Raw genomic sequence first — 16,025 nt, 5'->3', positions numbered from 1 at the left:
TCACTTCCTAAGACTAACCACTAGAGGTCACTAGAGGTTCGCCCTTCTGGCGATCCGTTTGTTGGCGTTTTTCAATGAAGTTACGTTTAAGCTTGTTGAGCTTAATCATCTTAGAAGTTTGTTCAGGAGAATTTCGTTTCGTTTTTCCTAATGACAGCTTGTTATGTACTGTGTTATGTACTGCGGAATAATGTTAAATCTTTAATACATTTCAAAAGCTTTTTTTCAGAATCACAATTTAATCCTTTGCTTTATGTTTTTCTTGTACATTTCTTGTTTTTTTTTCATTTTTTGTCACAAGGCTCTCACCCCAAAGCCTTCAGCTAAATGTGCATCCAGCCTGCAGGCACTTTTTCACAGTGAAGTGAAAAAGAAGGAAAATTATACATGCATTGACTCATTTTTTGATTTCATCTTAAGAACTGCTGTTCATTTACATTCATCTTTCATTGCTGCAGCACCTTTGGCTTCAGTAAAAGCTCTAAAGCTTTTGGAAAGATTCCCCGTTTTTGGCCATTTTCTTTTGCAAAACAAACTCAAGCTCAGTCAGATTTAATGGATGCATCAGTGAACATCTATTTGGAAAAGATGTGGCTTTTTTCCCTCCAACATTTTTGGAATGTTTATAGTTCAATAACTATAAAAGCTTTTGCAAGGTACTACTTGCAAGTACGATGTCTAGTTTTCTTTGCGTCTTTTCTTAATAAACCAGATTAAAGAAAAAATGAACATATCTGGTCATTCAGCTGAACTATAAATTAGTTAAAAATAACTGATACCAGACGTGTGTTTTAGTTCCATGCACAGAATTAATGATTTTAATTTAAATTAAAATATAGAAATCTTTTTTTTGGACTAAATTCTGCATGCATAGTCAGCAGTATTTCTCGAATGATATGCAGAGTCAAAAAGTAAAGACAAATGTTTATTTTCTTCATAAATAAACAACTATGTAAAATACAAGTGCCATTAAATCCATCAAACCTAAATAAATAAATATACTCTATAAAATAAAACTTATTTTGACAAAGAACTTCATCAGGTACTTCCTAGAGTTTCTTTTTTTGTCTTTTTCCAATCTTTAAAAGCAAAATGCGAGGTACTAAAAGTGGTTAAATGTCAATAGTGTATAAGAAGTCGGATGCTATAAGCTGTAGTTGCAGCATAGATTCAGCTCCTTTTCCTTACTATGTGATAAAGCAAACCATTATGGTTGCATTTTATTCCCTCCTTTCCTGCAGACATGCTAAGATGCCCTAAAACATTCTCTGGAAATCTGTATCCGTCTGGAAGTCTGTATCCGTCATAGTGTTTTGACAGCGCAACACTTTCTGTGCCTTCAGTAGCCTGAAGCTGCTGCAGGTTGTCCTTCTGAAGGCTCTTCTCTCCGGACCTCCTCCTCCAACCGAGATCCACTGAAACATCACGGTTCAAAACTCTAAACGTTTCATTCAGTCTTTGCTGCTGAAAGTGTAGCGTTGCTGCTGCTGCCCCCTGTCTGGATGTTTGGGTCGATTCGTGCAGGAACAGCGGTGCACCGGCTGCGCCAGGGTCACCTGGAAGAGCGAAAACGCCACGTCAGCATCCGTCGGGTTCGACTCGGAAAATTACAAGTGGAAAAAAAAAGACTCGTTTGAAATACCTGGGATTTGAAGACTCGCAGCTCGTCGTGAACCTTTTTATATCGCTTCTCCAGTTCCAGATTTTTCCCCTTCAGCTTCTCCCGGTCCCTGCGCTCTTTCAGGAAGTCCTCCTTGTAGACTTCAGCCTAAAACGGGCAACAACGACAACATCGAGCGGCGATGATTCAGACTGTCGTAGCAGCACTTTATTTTGACTCTGTCCTCCCTGATATGAAGAGCTTCATTTATAAACACACTTTATGACCCAGTATATGTATATAACACTACAAACAGTGGTTACTCACATTGTCAGCTTTTTATTTTTTCAGAGTTTGTCAATCAAAATATAAGCAGTGTTTATAAATCCCGTCATAAACAGTGATTGTGATCCGACGCCAGTAAGCAGAAGATTATGAACGGATGGATTTTATTTGGACTTTTTTTCTTCTTTTTTTTTTATTTGTGCACCTGAGCCTAAAAGACAGATGTCCTCAAAAATAATACACATCAATGTGTTCATAACTTCCTTTTATGAATGTAATTAGTCACTTCTCTCCTCACTATACAAAATATTATGCAGTTTTCCCCAACACAGCCAAAGTTATGCTAAAAATAACACAAAAAAGTCGCATAAGATGCACGTTCACTGAGTACTTTGAGGAGCGGACGGTGATCATTTCTCACCTGATGTTTCCAGATGTCTTGTAGTGTTTCACTGCTGTTCTCCACAGGCTGAGATCTCTGAAGAGTCTCCTCTAAGGCCTTTGGGGGACACAGTGAAGCTGATGTTACAGCCGGTAAACACGCCTCTGTGCCGAATGGAGGAGTAAAGTGTGTGAAACTGAGTTCTGACCTTGTTGAGCCTCCTGATCTCCTCCTGCTGATGCTGCCACCTGCGGGTCAGAGTGTGGTTCTGCGCTCGCAGCTCTTCGGTTTCCTCCTCTGCAGTGCGCAACTCGGTTCGAACTCCGTCTTTCCCAGGCTGGATTAAATGAATTGATGGAGCTCAGAAATGGAAGAATAAAAACTATAATGTTGAAAACTTGTCCGGTGCATTTACCTGGGTGCCTTTATGGACATTTTCCTTTTTACAGAATACGACAGGCATCTCTTCTTCATCGCTTCTCTCCTCTTCAGAGACACCTTCTTGTTTTAATGCTTTCAAAAACTGGACCTGTGAATAAAGAGCAGACCATGAAGCTGAAATAACCTTAAATTAAATAAAAAGTACCAAACTGCTTTGACATTTACTGGGATTTTATGGCAAAAACACAAAGTCATGCATGGTTTGTTATGTTGAAGGAAAATTATACACGGTTTAAATCTAAACATGGACGTGTGCTGTTGCATTTGGGGTTAAGTTTAAATCATAGATAGGCTATAAACTTGGAACATGACTGGACAGAATCTGGATAAAGCAGCCAAGTGACTCTGGAGGAGCTGCAGAGATCCAAATCTAAAACGAATCTGTCAACTGGATAACTATCACTCATTTACTCTGCAAATACAGTCTTCATGGAAGAAAGCCATTGCTGAAAGAAACTAACATGAAGTTCCAACAACCATATAGGAAACACAGCAGACATGGCGAACGTGGTTCTCTGGTTGGATGACACCAACACTTGGGCTACATGCAAAATATCCAAAATGTGGCCCAAAACAAACATTTCTCATTCCGCTCAGCACACCAACCACAGGGTGAAACATCAAACCATGGGAATACTTTTTACCAACATGGAGGGAGGAAATTTACCCGAGTTTGCAAAAAAAAAAGAAAACAACAACAAAAACTTAGCTTGTTCATCGGCCAGCTGAACAAAATCCCCCAAACATCCAGATCCAAATCAGGTCAAAGACTATTTATGGGTTGGAATGGCCTAGTCAAAGTTCAAATCCACTTTAAAAGTGATGTTTCCAGACACCTTCAATCTGGTTGAGTTTTAGCTGCTTATGCCAACAAGAATGGGCAAAAATGTAAAACTTCTGTCTCAATGGGTCTAAAACCCATCCATCCATTTTCTTTACACCCTTGTCCGTTAGTGGGGTCGGGAGGGTTGCTGGTGCCCATCTCCAGCTAACGAGAGGCGGGGTCACACTGGACAGGTCGCCAGTCTGTCACAGGGCAACACAGAGACACACAACCATGCACACACACACACACACACACACCTAGGGGCAATTTGGAGAGGCCAATTAACCTGACAGTCATGTTTGTGGACTGTGGGAAACCAGAGTACCTGGAGAAAACCCACGCATGCACAGGGAGAACATGCAAACTCCATGCAGAAAGACCGGGGCCGGGAATCGAACCCAGAACCTTCTTGCTGCAAGGCAGCAGCTCTACCAACTGCGCCACTGTGCAGCCCTGGCTCTAAAACCACGTCAGTCAATTTCTCATGTGTACTACATGTTGAAAACTAAAGGAAAATCCAACAAAATAAGGCAGAATCCCAAAAAGTTTAAGAGGTGTATATGTATCGTATGAGAAAAACTCTTTGCGGTCCTTACCTTCTTCATGTAATACTGCACCATTGTTCTGTACTCTTTTGCCCACTTATTGTTAATAGCAAGAAGCTGAAAAAAAAAGAGAACTCTGTAAGCAACAAAACTTAATGCATGAGTTGATCCAACTCAATTCTGAAATGTTCACACCTCTTTATTCTGCTGCTCCAAGATGAGAATCTGTTCTTTCATGGCGTAATAACCGCTGAGCGGCTCTTCCAACTGAATCACACCGATGAGAGAAAAAAAATGAGGAAGCATTAATATGCAGCATCCAAGAGTGAGGCATTTGTGCAACATAAAACTTCCTTTTACACAGCTCTGGAAGTTTTGCTGTATTGTTGCAGTACGGGGAGAATCATGAGACCGAAAAACGGCCCGGTTTCACCAACCTGTGTGTGTTTCTGCTCGCTGTGACTCTCAGCAGCTGCGCAAAGTTTTTCCCCAGTGGAGCCGAGAGGCAAGCAAACCTCAAATCTAAAGAAATAATAATAATAATAATAATTAAACATGATTTGGTTTCAAAGCTATAAATCTGTCATTTCAGATTTAGGAGGTGACGTAAAGAGTCTCACCTGTTTATATTTGGCAGTGCTGGATACAGTCGGTGGGTTTGTTTGTGTTGTGTGGCCTCTGACGTCTCAGCAGGCGAAATGTCTCCTGTGTTTCTGTGCACAGACTGTAAGAATACAAAAACCAGGCAAAATATCACATAAAGATCTGAACATTAAAAATAATAATTACTTTTGCCATCATCTTTACTCTCCCCTGGTCGTGGGTAATAAAAAAATGTACAGAAAATGCAAAGTTATGCATTTAGTTTCAACAATATCCAGTAAATCATAGTTCAGCATTGCAACAGAGGAGCCACAGAACCTGCTGGGGTGCTGCTGATGCAGAAACAGCTCGAACGTGATTCAGAGTGAGATCCGGTTCAAACCCACAGAAAATCTTCTCACCTCCACATGTTTGCTTCACCGTGGCAGTTCAGATATTTCCATTTAGACATTACAAAAGGCTTTGAGTCATCCCTTATTTCGCAGTCTGTCTCACTCAAACGGCATCGAGCAACTCGCTCAAATAACCTCTTTCAAATTTTATGCTTCGAATTCAATCGAATTGGACGTAATTTCAAGCTTTTTCACCATTTATTTAACTTGTGTTAAATAAATTCAAGATAAAATCTAAAAAGTAAATAAAAAAATTATAATAAAATAAAAAAACAAATCATATTGTTGCGATTTTTTTTTTAAATTTATCACGCTAATAATTAAATTAAAAACAATACAGATTGCTATAAATTCCATATCTGATAGCATAAAACGGTCAGAACTAAAAGTACAGCGCATGAACTCACCATGCTGTAATCTTGGGGCGTCTTCAACCAGGCCAGGTGTCTGTTTCAGCGCCTCTGCTTCCACTGCGCCTCGCCTCCGCCGGTTAAATTTAATCCCGCAGCCCTGTGACGTGTTAAAGCCGGCGCCGTCCAATCAGCGGCGCCGGGGTTCCCTCACGAGCGCTCGCTGACAGAGTTTGAGAAGGAAAGGAAAGTACAAAACTGCGCGTGCGGTAATTTGCCAAGTGTTTACAGTATTAATCGATGACTAAGAGAAAAGTCTGCGATCACACTGCAAAAAGTTACGTAAATAAAGCACGGAGGTTTCCATGGCAATACGAAAGCAGCTGTTCAGGAGGTTTTTGTTTGTTTGTTTGTTTGTTTGTTTGTTTTGGTTGTCATTTGTTTTGAATTTACGCAATTTTCTTCCAAAAAATTATACGTTTCACACTTTTATTGAAGTACTTATGTGTAGTTTGAACACATTTTGTAGGAAACGGCAACAAAAGGATCACAGCAAACAAATGTAAGAGTACAGATCACCTCTGTAAGACATATTGGTGGCAGCATCATGCTGTTGGAATAGCTTTGTTTTTATTTTAGTTCATTTTTACTTGTCAGAGGCTACAAAACACGTTATTTAAAACTTCCATCTTACTTTGACTAGGTCAAATGTGAGAATCAGATGAGAGAAAAAAAAATTCTGTTCATAGATGCTCTCCATCCAACCTTGAACATTTTTTTTAAAGAAAAATGGGAACCATGTTTAATCACCATTTATTTCCAAAAGAGTAGCAGAAGCAGCAGCAGCAGCATTTTCCCCATAATTATGGGAGCACAAACAAGGCGTGTCATACAGAAATATGAATGCAAAACCTTTAAAGGTTGAGAGAGGCTGATTCAACATTAAAGACGAGGAAGCTAATTTTCAAAGCAACCACAAAAAAGAAAACAAAGAAGGAAAAAAAAGACAGGTGCAGATCTATTCTCACAATCACGTCTAGCATGTAAACATCTACATTTCTTACAGTAGGCTTCCTGTAGTCAGTTATTGGGTGTCAACTGTGTCAGCACCGCTTCTTTTCGACTTCCTGAGTGGTTTGACTGCAGCTGCTCAGCCAACACAAAACGTTTCAGAGCCACTAATACTGAAATGAAACTGTCCAAAAAAAACAAAAAAAAAGAAAAAAAAAGTAAATTACAGAGCGGTGGGTTAAGGGAAAAATCACACGTCGCTCAGGCTAATCTTATTGCATAATCTAAACTCACAGCCTGTTCTCAAAGTTGCTGAGTCAGAGCAGCCTTGTTTCAGGGAAGAAGGAGAGGGGAAAATACGTCGCCGCTCCTCCTCCAGTAAACTCGGCGGCTGGGGACTGGACCCATAGGGGCTCTTTACCATTTCTTGTGGAAACATGTGTAAGCAGAGGATCCGTGGCTTTTCATTGCCCTACGTACAGAAAGGTGGGCCCCTTTCATCTTGTTCAGACTGTTAGAGCAAAGGATCCATTACCTGAACCATCATCCTTTGGTTGGAGTTTTCGTTTCACCAAAACAAGCAACCAAACCTGTATTTTCCCAAGGATCCTGGATTAAAACTCACAGAAACACACATTATGCTGTGTTTGTGTGCATTGTTTGGTTAAGGTCCTTGTTATTATTTTTGCCAGGCTTTGGCAGGGGTTTTAAACCGATGTTGCCGGATACCCCCCCCCCCCCCGGTTTTTACGCCGAGACATTCCGACGTCTCAGGCTGAATGGATAAAAGACATTTAGGAATTTTTTGTTTCATTTGTTCTCAAAATGTCAAAAAAAAAAAGAAGAGAGAAACAAGAAAAACTCCAGCAAATAAGACAAACATGTTCCTTTCCAGTTGTGGCAAATTGGAAAACAAAAGAAAAATACGAAACAGTTCAGAAATATTCAGTGTTTTCAAAAGTGAATTAGCAGAACCACATAAATAAAGGGATGTTAAACAGTATTGGCTCCTTTGAACACTACTTCTGTTTTTTTTTCTCACACCTAAATATTTGAGCTCTTCAGATAAATTTTAAACTCAGACAATGATAACCTGAGTAAATACAAAATATACATTTAAATTAATTGATTTTATTTATCTGGGTAAAAAAAAAAGAAGCAATCCAGAGTAACTTGGCTCTATCAGTAGTTGATTTTTCTGTCACGTCTGCAGAATGAAAAAGAACAAATCCTAAAATAGTACCCTTCTGATAAGATGACGTAGGATAAATCATTCTCAAAAATCAGCAAATCATCTGATCTAAATAAACTAAATGATGATGGGAAACAAAGTTACTGGCATCTGTCGGGTCTGTAAAAAGTTACGAGGTGTGACGTCATGTCACAGTCGACTAAAAGGTTATGAATCAGGGGAATAATCCAAATCAGACCATAAAAATCCACCTTCGGATGGAACAAAACGAGCAAAAGGGAGCAAACTTAAACATCCGACGAGGCTGAATTAAGACATTTTGGCAAAGAACAGGCCCAAACTCTTCCACTGTGATCCAAAAGACTGGTTGGCATTTATTGCAAAGACTGATGAAAGTTTTGCTGATGGACGCTTATTGAACAATAATGTCTTTCTCATTAGAACAGATTTGCTTGGACAGTGTTTTCTTTTAAAAGCAAGTTGGATGCTAACTCTTCGGAGTTAACGTCGCATAGACTAATTAATGTTCAGCGTGGAAAAAAAGAGCAGACAAAACTGTAGCTGTTTTTGTAGAGATAACCATTGTATTTTGTTAGGGATTTGTTTTAATTGCTGAAACTTTATAAGCAAAAATAAATCGGAAAAGGTTTAATGTGTTTTAAAGTCAGACACTTAGTAGAAATATGTGTGTTTACAGTAAATATCTGGTGTCATCTGTACATTAAAACTACAATAGTGCAACTTTGTTTCTCAGTTAGACAACTATAATTAATACAGTGAATTTACATCCCTGTCTTGTATGAGGTCAGCAGGTGCCCTTTTGACTCTTCATTTACAGTTTCACATGAAACCTTACAAACATGCGGTTTTGCATATCCTCAACAAATTACTATTGGCCAATGTTTCCGGTATGCTTTAGCCGCCCAACAGATTCATTTACGAAATATTAAAAATCTCAGATTTCCCTTAATGTCCTCATATAATTCATGCTGACACACCAATGTAGCAACATATCCTATTTTAAAAATAAAACACACTTACATAAGAAGGCAGTGCCGGTTAATGGCGTGCTTCCACCAGCCCTCAAAACTACATCTATAGTTTTCAGAAATTACATTTCTGATAACTTCCCAAAAACTGGGAGGCAAAACAGTCTGTGATCAGAAGTAAGGTCACTATTCAAATGCAAGAGTTCAGTCTGGCGTGGATATTGTGTAACATTTTGAAACACCATGAAAAAAAACAAAAACATTTTGCTAAAATTATTAATAGTTTTAATTTAAAACATTTTACTAAAGGAGAAAAAATTACTTTTCATCCAACAATAATGTTGCTTCTCAATGAGACAGCATCTCTCAAAAGACAACAAAACCATGTAAATCAGGTATCAGTTTTGAAAAGAAAATACCAAATCCGATTTTAATTGCACTTTATAAAGAAATGGCATATTAAAAATGATTACTATGCTTCATAATAATCAGTTAAAAATTGCTACAGGCATTACATTAGCCTAATAATTGTTTACTTGCTTTTTTTTTTTTTTGCATTCTCCCACTTGTATATATAACTATTTATAATTTGTGCTAAACTTTTATTGCCTTCACAGGTTCAAATCCAAACTCCTGCTGAGCCACTTGAAAATGTTAATGTTACTTTCAGTCAGAAGAAACGTGTTTGTAAGACCAAAATATTACCTTAAACCCAAACCTGTAAGTGGTATGAATCATTTCGGCCTTAACTGTACATAATGTTATGCATTTTTGTTTAAAACTTGGTTGGTTTTAAACACCAACATATAGATTTTTTTTTTTTTTTTTGCCTAAGCAAAATGATGGAAACTAAAAAATGAAGGCAGAAGGCAAGAGGAAAACTAGTAAATTTAACAAAATAATAGAAATGACTTGTAAGGTTATGATTACAGCCTTATGTTTATTACTTCTTATATGCTGCAAATACAAGCAAGGTGAGCTGAGGCATGCAGAAGTGTGTGGAAGTTGTAATATTGTAATTTTCTTTGTTTTTTAATGAACAAATTGGCTGCAAACACTAGTATGTATTGTTCCGTTATCCTCCTTTTATTTCCTCTAAAGTTTATATACTTATAGTTTATGTCTGGGCAAGTCAAATTCCTTCTGTATTGGCCTTAATCTTGTCCAATAAAGCAGATTCTGATTCTTCCTAAAAACTCATCTTTAAACTGGGCCAAAACCGTTCAGTAGCATTAACTCCAGTGTGAACGCTGCTGTAGGTTTCTCTTTCATTTTCTGACTTTCTGCTCGTGTTTGTGTAAATGTCTTCCTACGTGAAGCGAATCCCTCCTTCGCCCTCCTTCCAGCCGCCCCCTCCCCACCACACAGGTTGTTCTGTTTTCTTCTGAGAAAGCTACCAACAGTCCAGATCAGTGGTTCGATGCTTGATCATTTTGGAAAATCCATAACATCCACTGAGAAATCTAACCTCATGAGTAAGTAGGTGAAATACCTCTTCCTGGTTCTCGGTTTGAGACAAAGTGAAAAAAGATCACTGGAAGTCTCTTCTCTCTGGGTCGTGTTGGATTTAACTGTGAGACGCTCTCACAGTCATTCTGATCAGGCTTTACCTGAAGCAAATGTTCTGTTTTTGTCAACGTCCCTGCGCCCGAAGGAGGCCGTGAAGCTTTTCCAACTAACTGCACGAGAGCGACTCTTGCTCGTAAAGCGAGCGGACGCAGAAAGGAAGACGGTAGTGATTTAAAAATAAAGTTCAGATTCATGTCAGTGAGAACAAATATCCACAGATGTCGAAAAATGACCTCACAGCTTTCAGTAATGCCACATCAGCACTTTGCCATTGTCTCAAAAGCAGAACATAAAAAAAAAAAAAAAAAAAAACACATTTAAAATGAATGTTGCTTTATGAGTGACTCAAACTGTCACCGTGTTTACCGACATTACAGTACATCACAGAGGGCCGTGTTGTGGTTTTTATGAAGGGGCCTTCTTCATGCGGCACCTGGGTAGCGTTTGTTCCCAGCACCGACTCAGGCCCCTTTTACGGTACGTGTGACACACCAGCAAGTCACCAGAAAGGAAAGAGGAGGTTCAGCCCATGTCAGTGAGCCTCCTTCTTCCTGCCACAGCACTTTTACTCCCACTGCGAGGGACTCGCACACGTTTCTCTGTGCACTCGACGTTTTGATCTTGCCAACTGCGCAACAGGTGCTCCCCTTTTGTTTACACATGAAATGGGCGAGACCTTTTGTGGACAACGCCCACGGATCGAAGCCCAGAGGTGAGTGGGACCAGACAGTTTGTTTGTTGGAAGACTTTCTTGTCTGTCTGGCGGTTTCGCAAGTTCACACATATTTAAACGCCCGAGTCTGCAAACCTTTTTGGTGTCAAGTTGCAGTTTCACAAGAAAGAAAGAAAGAAAGAAAGAAAGAAAGAAAGAAAGAAAGAAAGAAAGAAAGAAAGAAAGAAAGAAAGAAAGAAAGAAAGAAAGAAAGAAAGAAAGAAAGAAAGAAAGAAAGAAAGAAAGAAAGAAAGAAAGCAGACACTCACTGTCTGCATGTCAAAGGGGTTTATTAATAATCAATGTCTTGCTACAATAGGTAACTTATCAGGTCTGGCTTATTTATTTACATCAATGCAACTTAGAAAATTTGGTAATAACGGCAAGAAACTGATTAAATTTCTACTCCCTAATTAAAGAGTAGAATGATGTGTTTTTATTATGGAGATATTTTCATTTGATTACATTTTAGTCCCTTGAAAAAAATATAAATAAACCATTTTCCTATTACCACCACATAACTGCAAAAGATACATATAGAAATAAAAAACCTAGTGTGTTTTTGTAGAACCTCCATTAACTGTATTTTAGGGCTGGGTGATGGACTTAAAGTTGCATTCAGATATTTTGTGGTACTTCTGTGACAAGAGAAGTGATTTTAAAGTAATGGCCTCAAAAATGCATTGTTTTCTCTCTACCTCATAATGAGCAACGACTTTGTTGATACCATAAAATCCCAATAAGGTACATTGAATAATCTGGTTTAATTTGAATAAGTGTCAAAATCCACTTTCATAAGCTACTTTGCAACACAAAACACAACCTATAAAATATAAATTACAAATGGTAATAAAACAATTTTTACATGTATTTAAGTTGTTAAGCTTGTAGTTTTACAGCTTGTAGTTTTAAGTCCAACAGGCATCAGTGGTTGTTCCTGTTTTTATACACTCCAGTATCTTGGATCTGTGGTAAAAGACCAAATGCAACATAGTTACATTAATATCTGAAGGCATGTCTTGATTAAAATGATTACAGTGCAATATGTTTAGGTTGAACTTGCCGAGTCACTGAATGGCAGCGGTAATGAATGTTTGGACTCAGAACGTTTAGTAAATCCTTCAGAGACTCATGGCTACAAGCTGCACTGAGAACAAGACAAGCACAAATGAAAAAGTTACACTTGGTATATTATTTATCACTATTACACATTCAAACTAGTTATTAAATAATTTGTCATTTCATATTACAAACTGAACACTGAAGTATTTTATGAGCGTAAAATACACATAGAGGTATATAACTATCAGACACAAACTCAGAGTAAAACTAGCATGTACAAAGTAAAGAGCAAATGAACAAACTATAGCAAACAACTAGATATGGGGAAAAAAATCTTACTTATTATTTTCGATAACAAGAACAACAGTCAGGCGGTTCACTCTGGGAAAGATGAGGTTCTTAACTTCAACAGCGCCAAAGTAACTGGCAGGACAAAAAAAATATCAATAAAACAGGAAGTACTGTGAAGACGTGTGCTCTGTAAAGATGTGTTAAATAAATTTAAATAAATAAAAATAAGTACAAAAATAAATGTATATGTATGTTAACAGATTTTTAATGAATAACATCTAGAGGTCAAACAGGAAACAGCAACCCTCTAAAACCATCAAACTCAGAGCTGCACTGTGGTTGAATGCACTGCACAATCTGAACAGGCCTAGAAATGGAAACTACTCCTTGTTGTTTGTTTACATCGAGCAACTTGCACCGTGCTTGAATTGCAATTTTGGTAAAGAAAAAAACAATTGTTCATACTAACAAATCACTTCCAGGTGCTGCAAATGGCGCAACACTGTAGATGTTTGGCACTTTTATGAACTTTAAAGCCACTCTACTTTGAAAGAAAATATTTGCTGCAAATTGTTGAAAGTTTACCGGGTACATCTGATAAGCAGATAAAAAGCTCCGCTCTGCATGATTATCATTTTATTCATTTCATTTCTCTGATATCGTGTCACTGCACACCAAGCTCACCTGGTGGGATCAAATGGTTTGCTTATCTCTCCGTTTAGCAGAACATGGGCATGTCCACAAGCATAGTCTGCAAACTGTACAAACAGTAAATAAGCAAAATAAAAAAAAATCAATAAATTAGAAAAGGCATTTTGATGAGGAAGATTGTCAGATCAAAAATGCATCTATTTTTAGCACGTAATAGATGTGCTAGTTAAAAGTATTTATCGGTCTGACTTAATATTCTAACTTCAAATGTCATGTTTATTTTAACATAATCATAAATAAACACTTAAAAACATCTGTGTGTAATTAATCTACAGAATGAGTTACTGAAATAAATAAACTTTTCAATAATAATAATAAGTCCACATTGTGTGAGAAACCTCCAGAAAACACACTGATCATTGTGTTGAAGTTACATATAAATAGAATTAGAACTTGTTTCTTTGTAAAAAAAAAAATAAAATAATAATAATAATGTCGAAATATTAATTCTGAAAGATTTCAGAAGGATTAATCCAACTTGAAAGCATTTCTACATTTTTGGTCAGTCATTTTTTGGGAGTACTCACATCTGAAGAGGCTCTGACCCAGAATGAAGACACGGTGTTGTTCTTACACCTTTCACACAAGTAGAAGAAAGTGTCTACGACCAAACCAGAACCAGATGTTACCTGTGAGCTCTCCTCCAGCAGCTGAATCATACTGTGGACCACGGTACACGTTCTTGCCTTTGCTGTTCTTCTTTCCGCACCACGTCAAGCCGTCCATGATGTTCCCTAGCAGCGTGTTCTCCAGGGACACAAAATGAGTCCTTTCCTTACAGAACCCATGCACCAGATCTTTTGTGTCGCTCCAGAACATTGTCTGCAAGGAGACAAGAAAGTCAAAACTTGCAAATTATGCCTGGACGTTCTACACTGACAGCTTTATAACCAGAATCAATTACCTTGTCACATGAATGTGTGAAGGGGTTCTCCATAAAGAGCCGCCGGTACGCTTCCTCCGGAAAGTTACACGGGTCTTGTCCGACGTAGGCTTCCTCAAACGTATTTAATACCTGTTCACATCTGAAAGTCAAAGCAGAACCAAACACTGCAACTTTTCTCTGCATGCATTTTTCAAAAAAAAAAAAAAAAAAAACTAAGCAGAGGTTTTACCTTTGGATGGTTTCTGGGAAAGCCTGACATTTCCGCATGAATGTTTCCCTGAACTGAGACGTTTGAGGAGAAAGGACAATTGCTGGTAGAACCACGATCCCAGCGGCCAGAAAAAGGAGACCAACGCCTATGGCCAGTTTTTTTTTGAACCCCATTGCAGAAGCTGGACTCTCACTAACATCTTTTAGGCGGAATGAAATGATTCTGCAGAGCGGCAACTTAAAAAAAAACAAAACAAACCTGGAGCACAATCACAGGCACAGGTCAGGAGGTCAAAGCTTGTTGATATTAACCGTGTGTTATCAGTGGTGTGAAACAAAGAGCAGGCTGTACACACCTTTATCAAATTAGTGTTTTTATAATTAAATGCAAGCAAAGGAGTTTAAATAACTATTATTTTATAAAATCCTGGTAATATAATTGCTATTAAAAGAATGTGGGAGGTTCACACATCCACTGCAGGTTGAAGTTTAACGAGCTGCAGGGGAAGAGTTAAAGTAGCGTTCGATTCCAAACTGAGGGGTCTTTTGTTCTGACATTCAGTCATGGGAAAGGAATTTAAGACCACATCTTCTTGATTGATGACCAGTAACCTGTTTGCATGAGTGTGCTCTGTTAAAGCACCTTTTCTTTAGGTTTCAGTTTTCAGTCCTCTGTTAGATAACCGGAGAAAATAAGAGGCAAAAGAGACGTTGCAAAAATATTTTCCTGTAACTGCAGCAAATAAAGACAAAAACATATTGGGGAGGCGACAACAACCCAAGAGAGGTTTCAGGAAATTCTGCTAAGTTCTGGCTGGATTTTCTGCACAAGAGACCAATCTCATGTCTGGAGTAATAAGGTATGATTGAAAGACAGGAACGTCTTTCAGGTACAGCTAAAATCTACCAAAACCTTTATCAGAAATGTGTTTTTGTTGTTTGGAACCTGATCATGGAGTTATGATCAGTTCAAGAAACCAGTCAGATTTCATCCAAACTGTTGGGAGAGAAATGTGTTTTGCCTGGAAGGAACTGAACTTGAACTTTTTGGCTCTAATTTCAAAAAGTATCATTGACAAAACATATAACTGTTGCAGTGGGCGTCACCAAATGAACACCAGCACTGAAGCATGGTGGGGGCAGTGTCATGCAGGGGGTTACCTTTTTTTAAAAAAGGTTAAACACAAACCATTCAGGTGTTTAGATGCAAGGTCAAAGATGAAGATAGATTTTATTTTTCTGCATCACTGAGACTCCAAAAACATCCAAATAAAAAAAACTGACTTTAGGAGAGGGAAATGAAAGTTTTGGGACAGCTGAGTCAGAATCCAAAATAAATAGTGTTAAAATATCTGAGGACTCATCTGAAGAGGACTGAGGAAAGGAGCTCTTATTTTGGAGAACATTTCAAACAGAATGTTCAAATAGTGTGAAGTCAAGAAGACACAGCAGGCTGATGGGCTTCTTAGAAAGACTGAAAGACAAGACAGTAATAAAAATATGTGCTAGCAAATTATTAGCATGAAAGTATTTGCATTCATGCAACTAGTTTATGTTTTTTTTATATTTCACCTTTAAATGGTTTGTTTTCCGGCAGAGAAGAGACATTTAGGGTGCGTTCACACTGCAGCCTGAAGTGACTCAACGCACCCTAAAAGATTGAAAAAGTTGTCAAAATAATACATTTTTTCATAAAATGCTCACTTAGAAATTCTGCAACAGAATTTCTGCAACAGGATTTACATTTTTTTTTGTAGCTTACAAAACAGGTTGTATTTTGACATATTTCATAAATGTTGATAAATGTTGATGTTCTGTGGAAGGAAATGTGTTTCTTTAATCTAAAACCAAAAAGTGGAAATACAGTTGTGGTTCTTTAAAAGAAAGAAAAAAAATCTTAAAATAACACACAGAGCAATTTAGATATACTAAACACCTGAAACATTAAATGTTTAGCATGAAGAGTAA

At 37.9% G+C, this 16,025-nt stretch overlaps 2 protein-coding genes across 2 annotated transcripts; both read right to left on the bottom strand.

The window, feature by feature from the left end:
- Window positions 1-912: 912 nt before the first annotated feature.
- LOC103456797 (TNFAIP3-interacting protein 3-like) lies at window positions 913-8,972 on the bottom strand. Its single transcript, XM_081601986.1, has 10 exons — window positions 5,482-8,972; window positions 4,700-4,803; window positions 4,517-4,601; window positions 4,275-4,346; window positions 4,131-4,196; window positions 2,683-2,796; window positions 2,476-2,604; window positions 2,307-2,384; window positions 1,643-1,768; window positions 913-1,556 (listed from the first exon to the last, which is right to left on the bottom strand). Exons 1-10 carry the CDS (start codon window positions 5,482-5,484, stop codon window positions 1,452-1,454), a joined length of 882 nt encoding a protein of 293 aa, XP_081458112.1. The 5' UTR covers window positions 5,485-8,972; the 3' UTR covers window positions 913-1,451.
- A 2,670-nt stretch (window positions 8,973-11,642) lies between these two features.
- Window positions 11,643-14,235, bottom strand: LOC103456798 (ADP-ribosyl cyclase/cyclic ADP-ribose hydrolase 1-like). The gene is made up of 8 exons (XM_008396549.3): window positions 14,077-14,235; window positions 13,866-13,986; window positions 13,648-13,783; window positions 13,489-13,562; window positions 12,935-13,008; window positions 12,299-12,382; window positions 11,961-12,044; window positions 11,643-11,863 (listed from the first exon to the last, which is right to left on the bottom strand). Exons 1-8 carry the CDS (start codon window positions 14,229-14,231, stop codon window positions 11,806-11,808), a joined length of 786 nt encoding a protein of 261 aa, XP_008394771.2. The 5' UTR covers window positions 14,232-14,235; the 3' UTR covers window positions 11,643-11,805.
- Window positions 14,236-16,025: the final 1,790 nt, after the last annotated feature.

Source organism: Poecilia reticulata, chromosome 20 (genome assembly GCF_904066995.2).
Source record: "Poecilia reticulata chromosome 20, P_reticulata-male-v2, whole genome shotgun sequence".
Classification (NCBI taxonomy): Eukaryota; Metazoa; Chordata; class Actinopteri; order Cyprinodontiformes; family Poeciliidae; genus Poecilia; species Poecilia reticulata.
The sequence above is the reverse complement of the archived record's forward strand: the minus strand, read 5'-3'. Positions and strand labels throughout refer to the sequence as shown.

Bases quoted from the DNA above. Each gene is read 5' to 3' on its own strand.
- LOC103456797 (XM_081601986.1), bottom strand. The intron at 4,347-4,516 runs GTTGGTGAAACC...GGTGTGATTCAG, and splicing joins GCGAGCAGAAACACACACAG to TTGGAAGAGCCGCTCAGCGG. The intron at 1,557-1,642 runs GTATTTCAAACG...TCGCTCTTCCAG, and splicing joins TGCGAGTCTTCAAATCCCAG to GTGACCCTGGCGCAGCCGGT.
- LOC103456798 (XM_008396549.3), bottom strand. From the start codon at position 14,231: ATGGGGTTCAAAAAAAAACTGGCCATAGGCGTTGGTCTCCTTTTTCTG. The intron at 13,987-14,076 runs GTAAAACCTCTG...TTTGACTTTCAG, and splicing joins TTCCCAGAAACCATCCAAAG to ATGTGAACAGGTATTAAATA. The intron at 12,045-12,298 runs GTAAGATTTTTT...TCTTGTTCTCAG, and splicing joins CTTGTTATCGAAAATAATAA to TGCAGCTTGTAGCCATGAGT.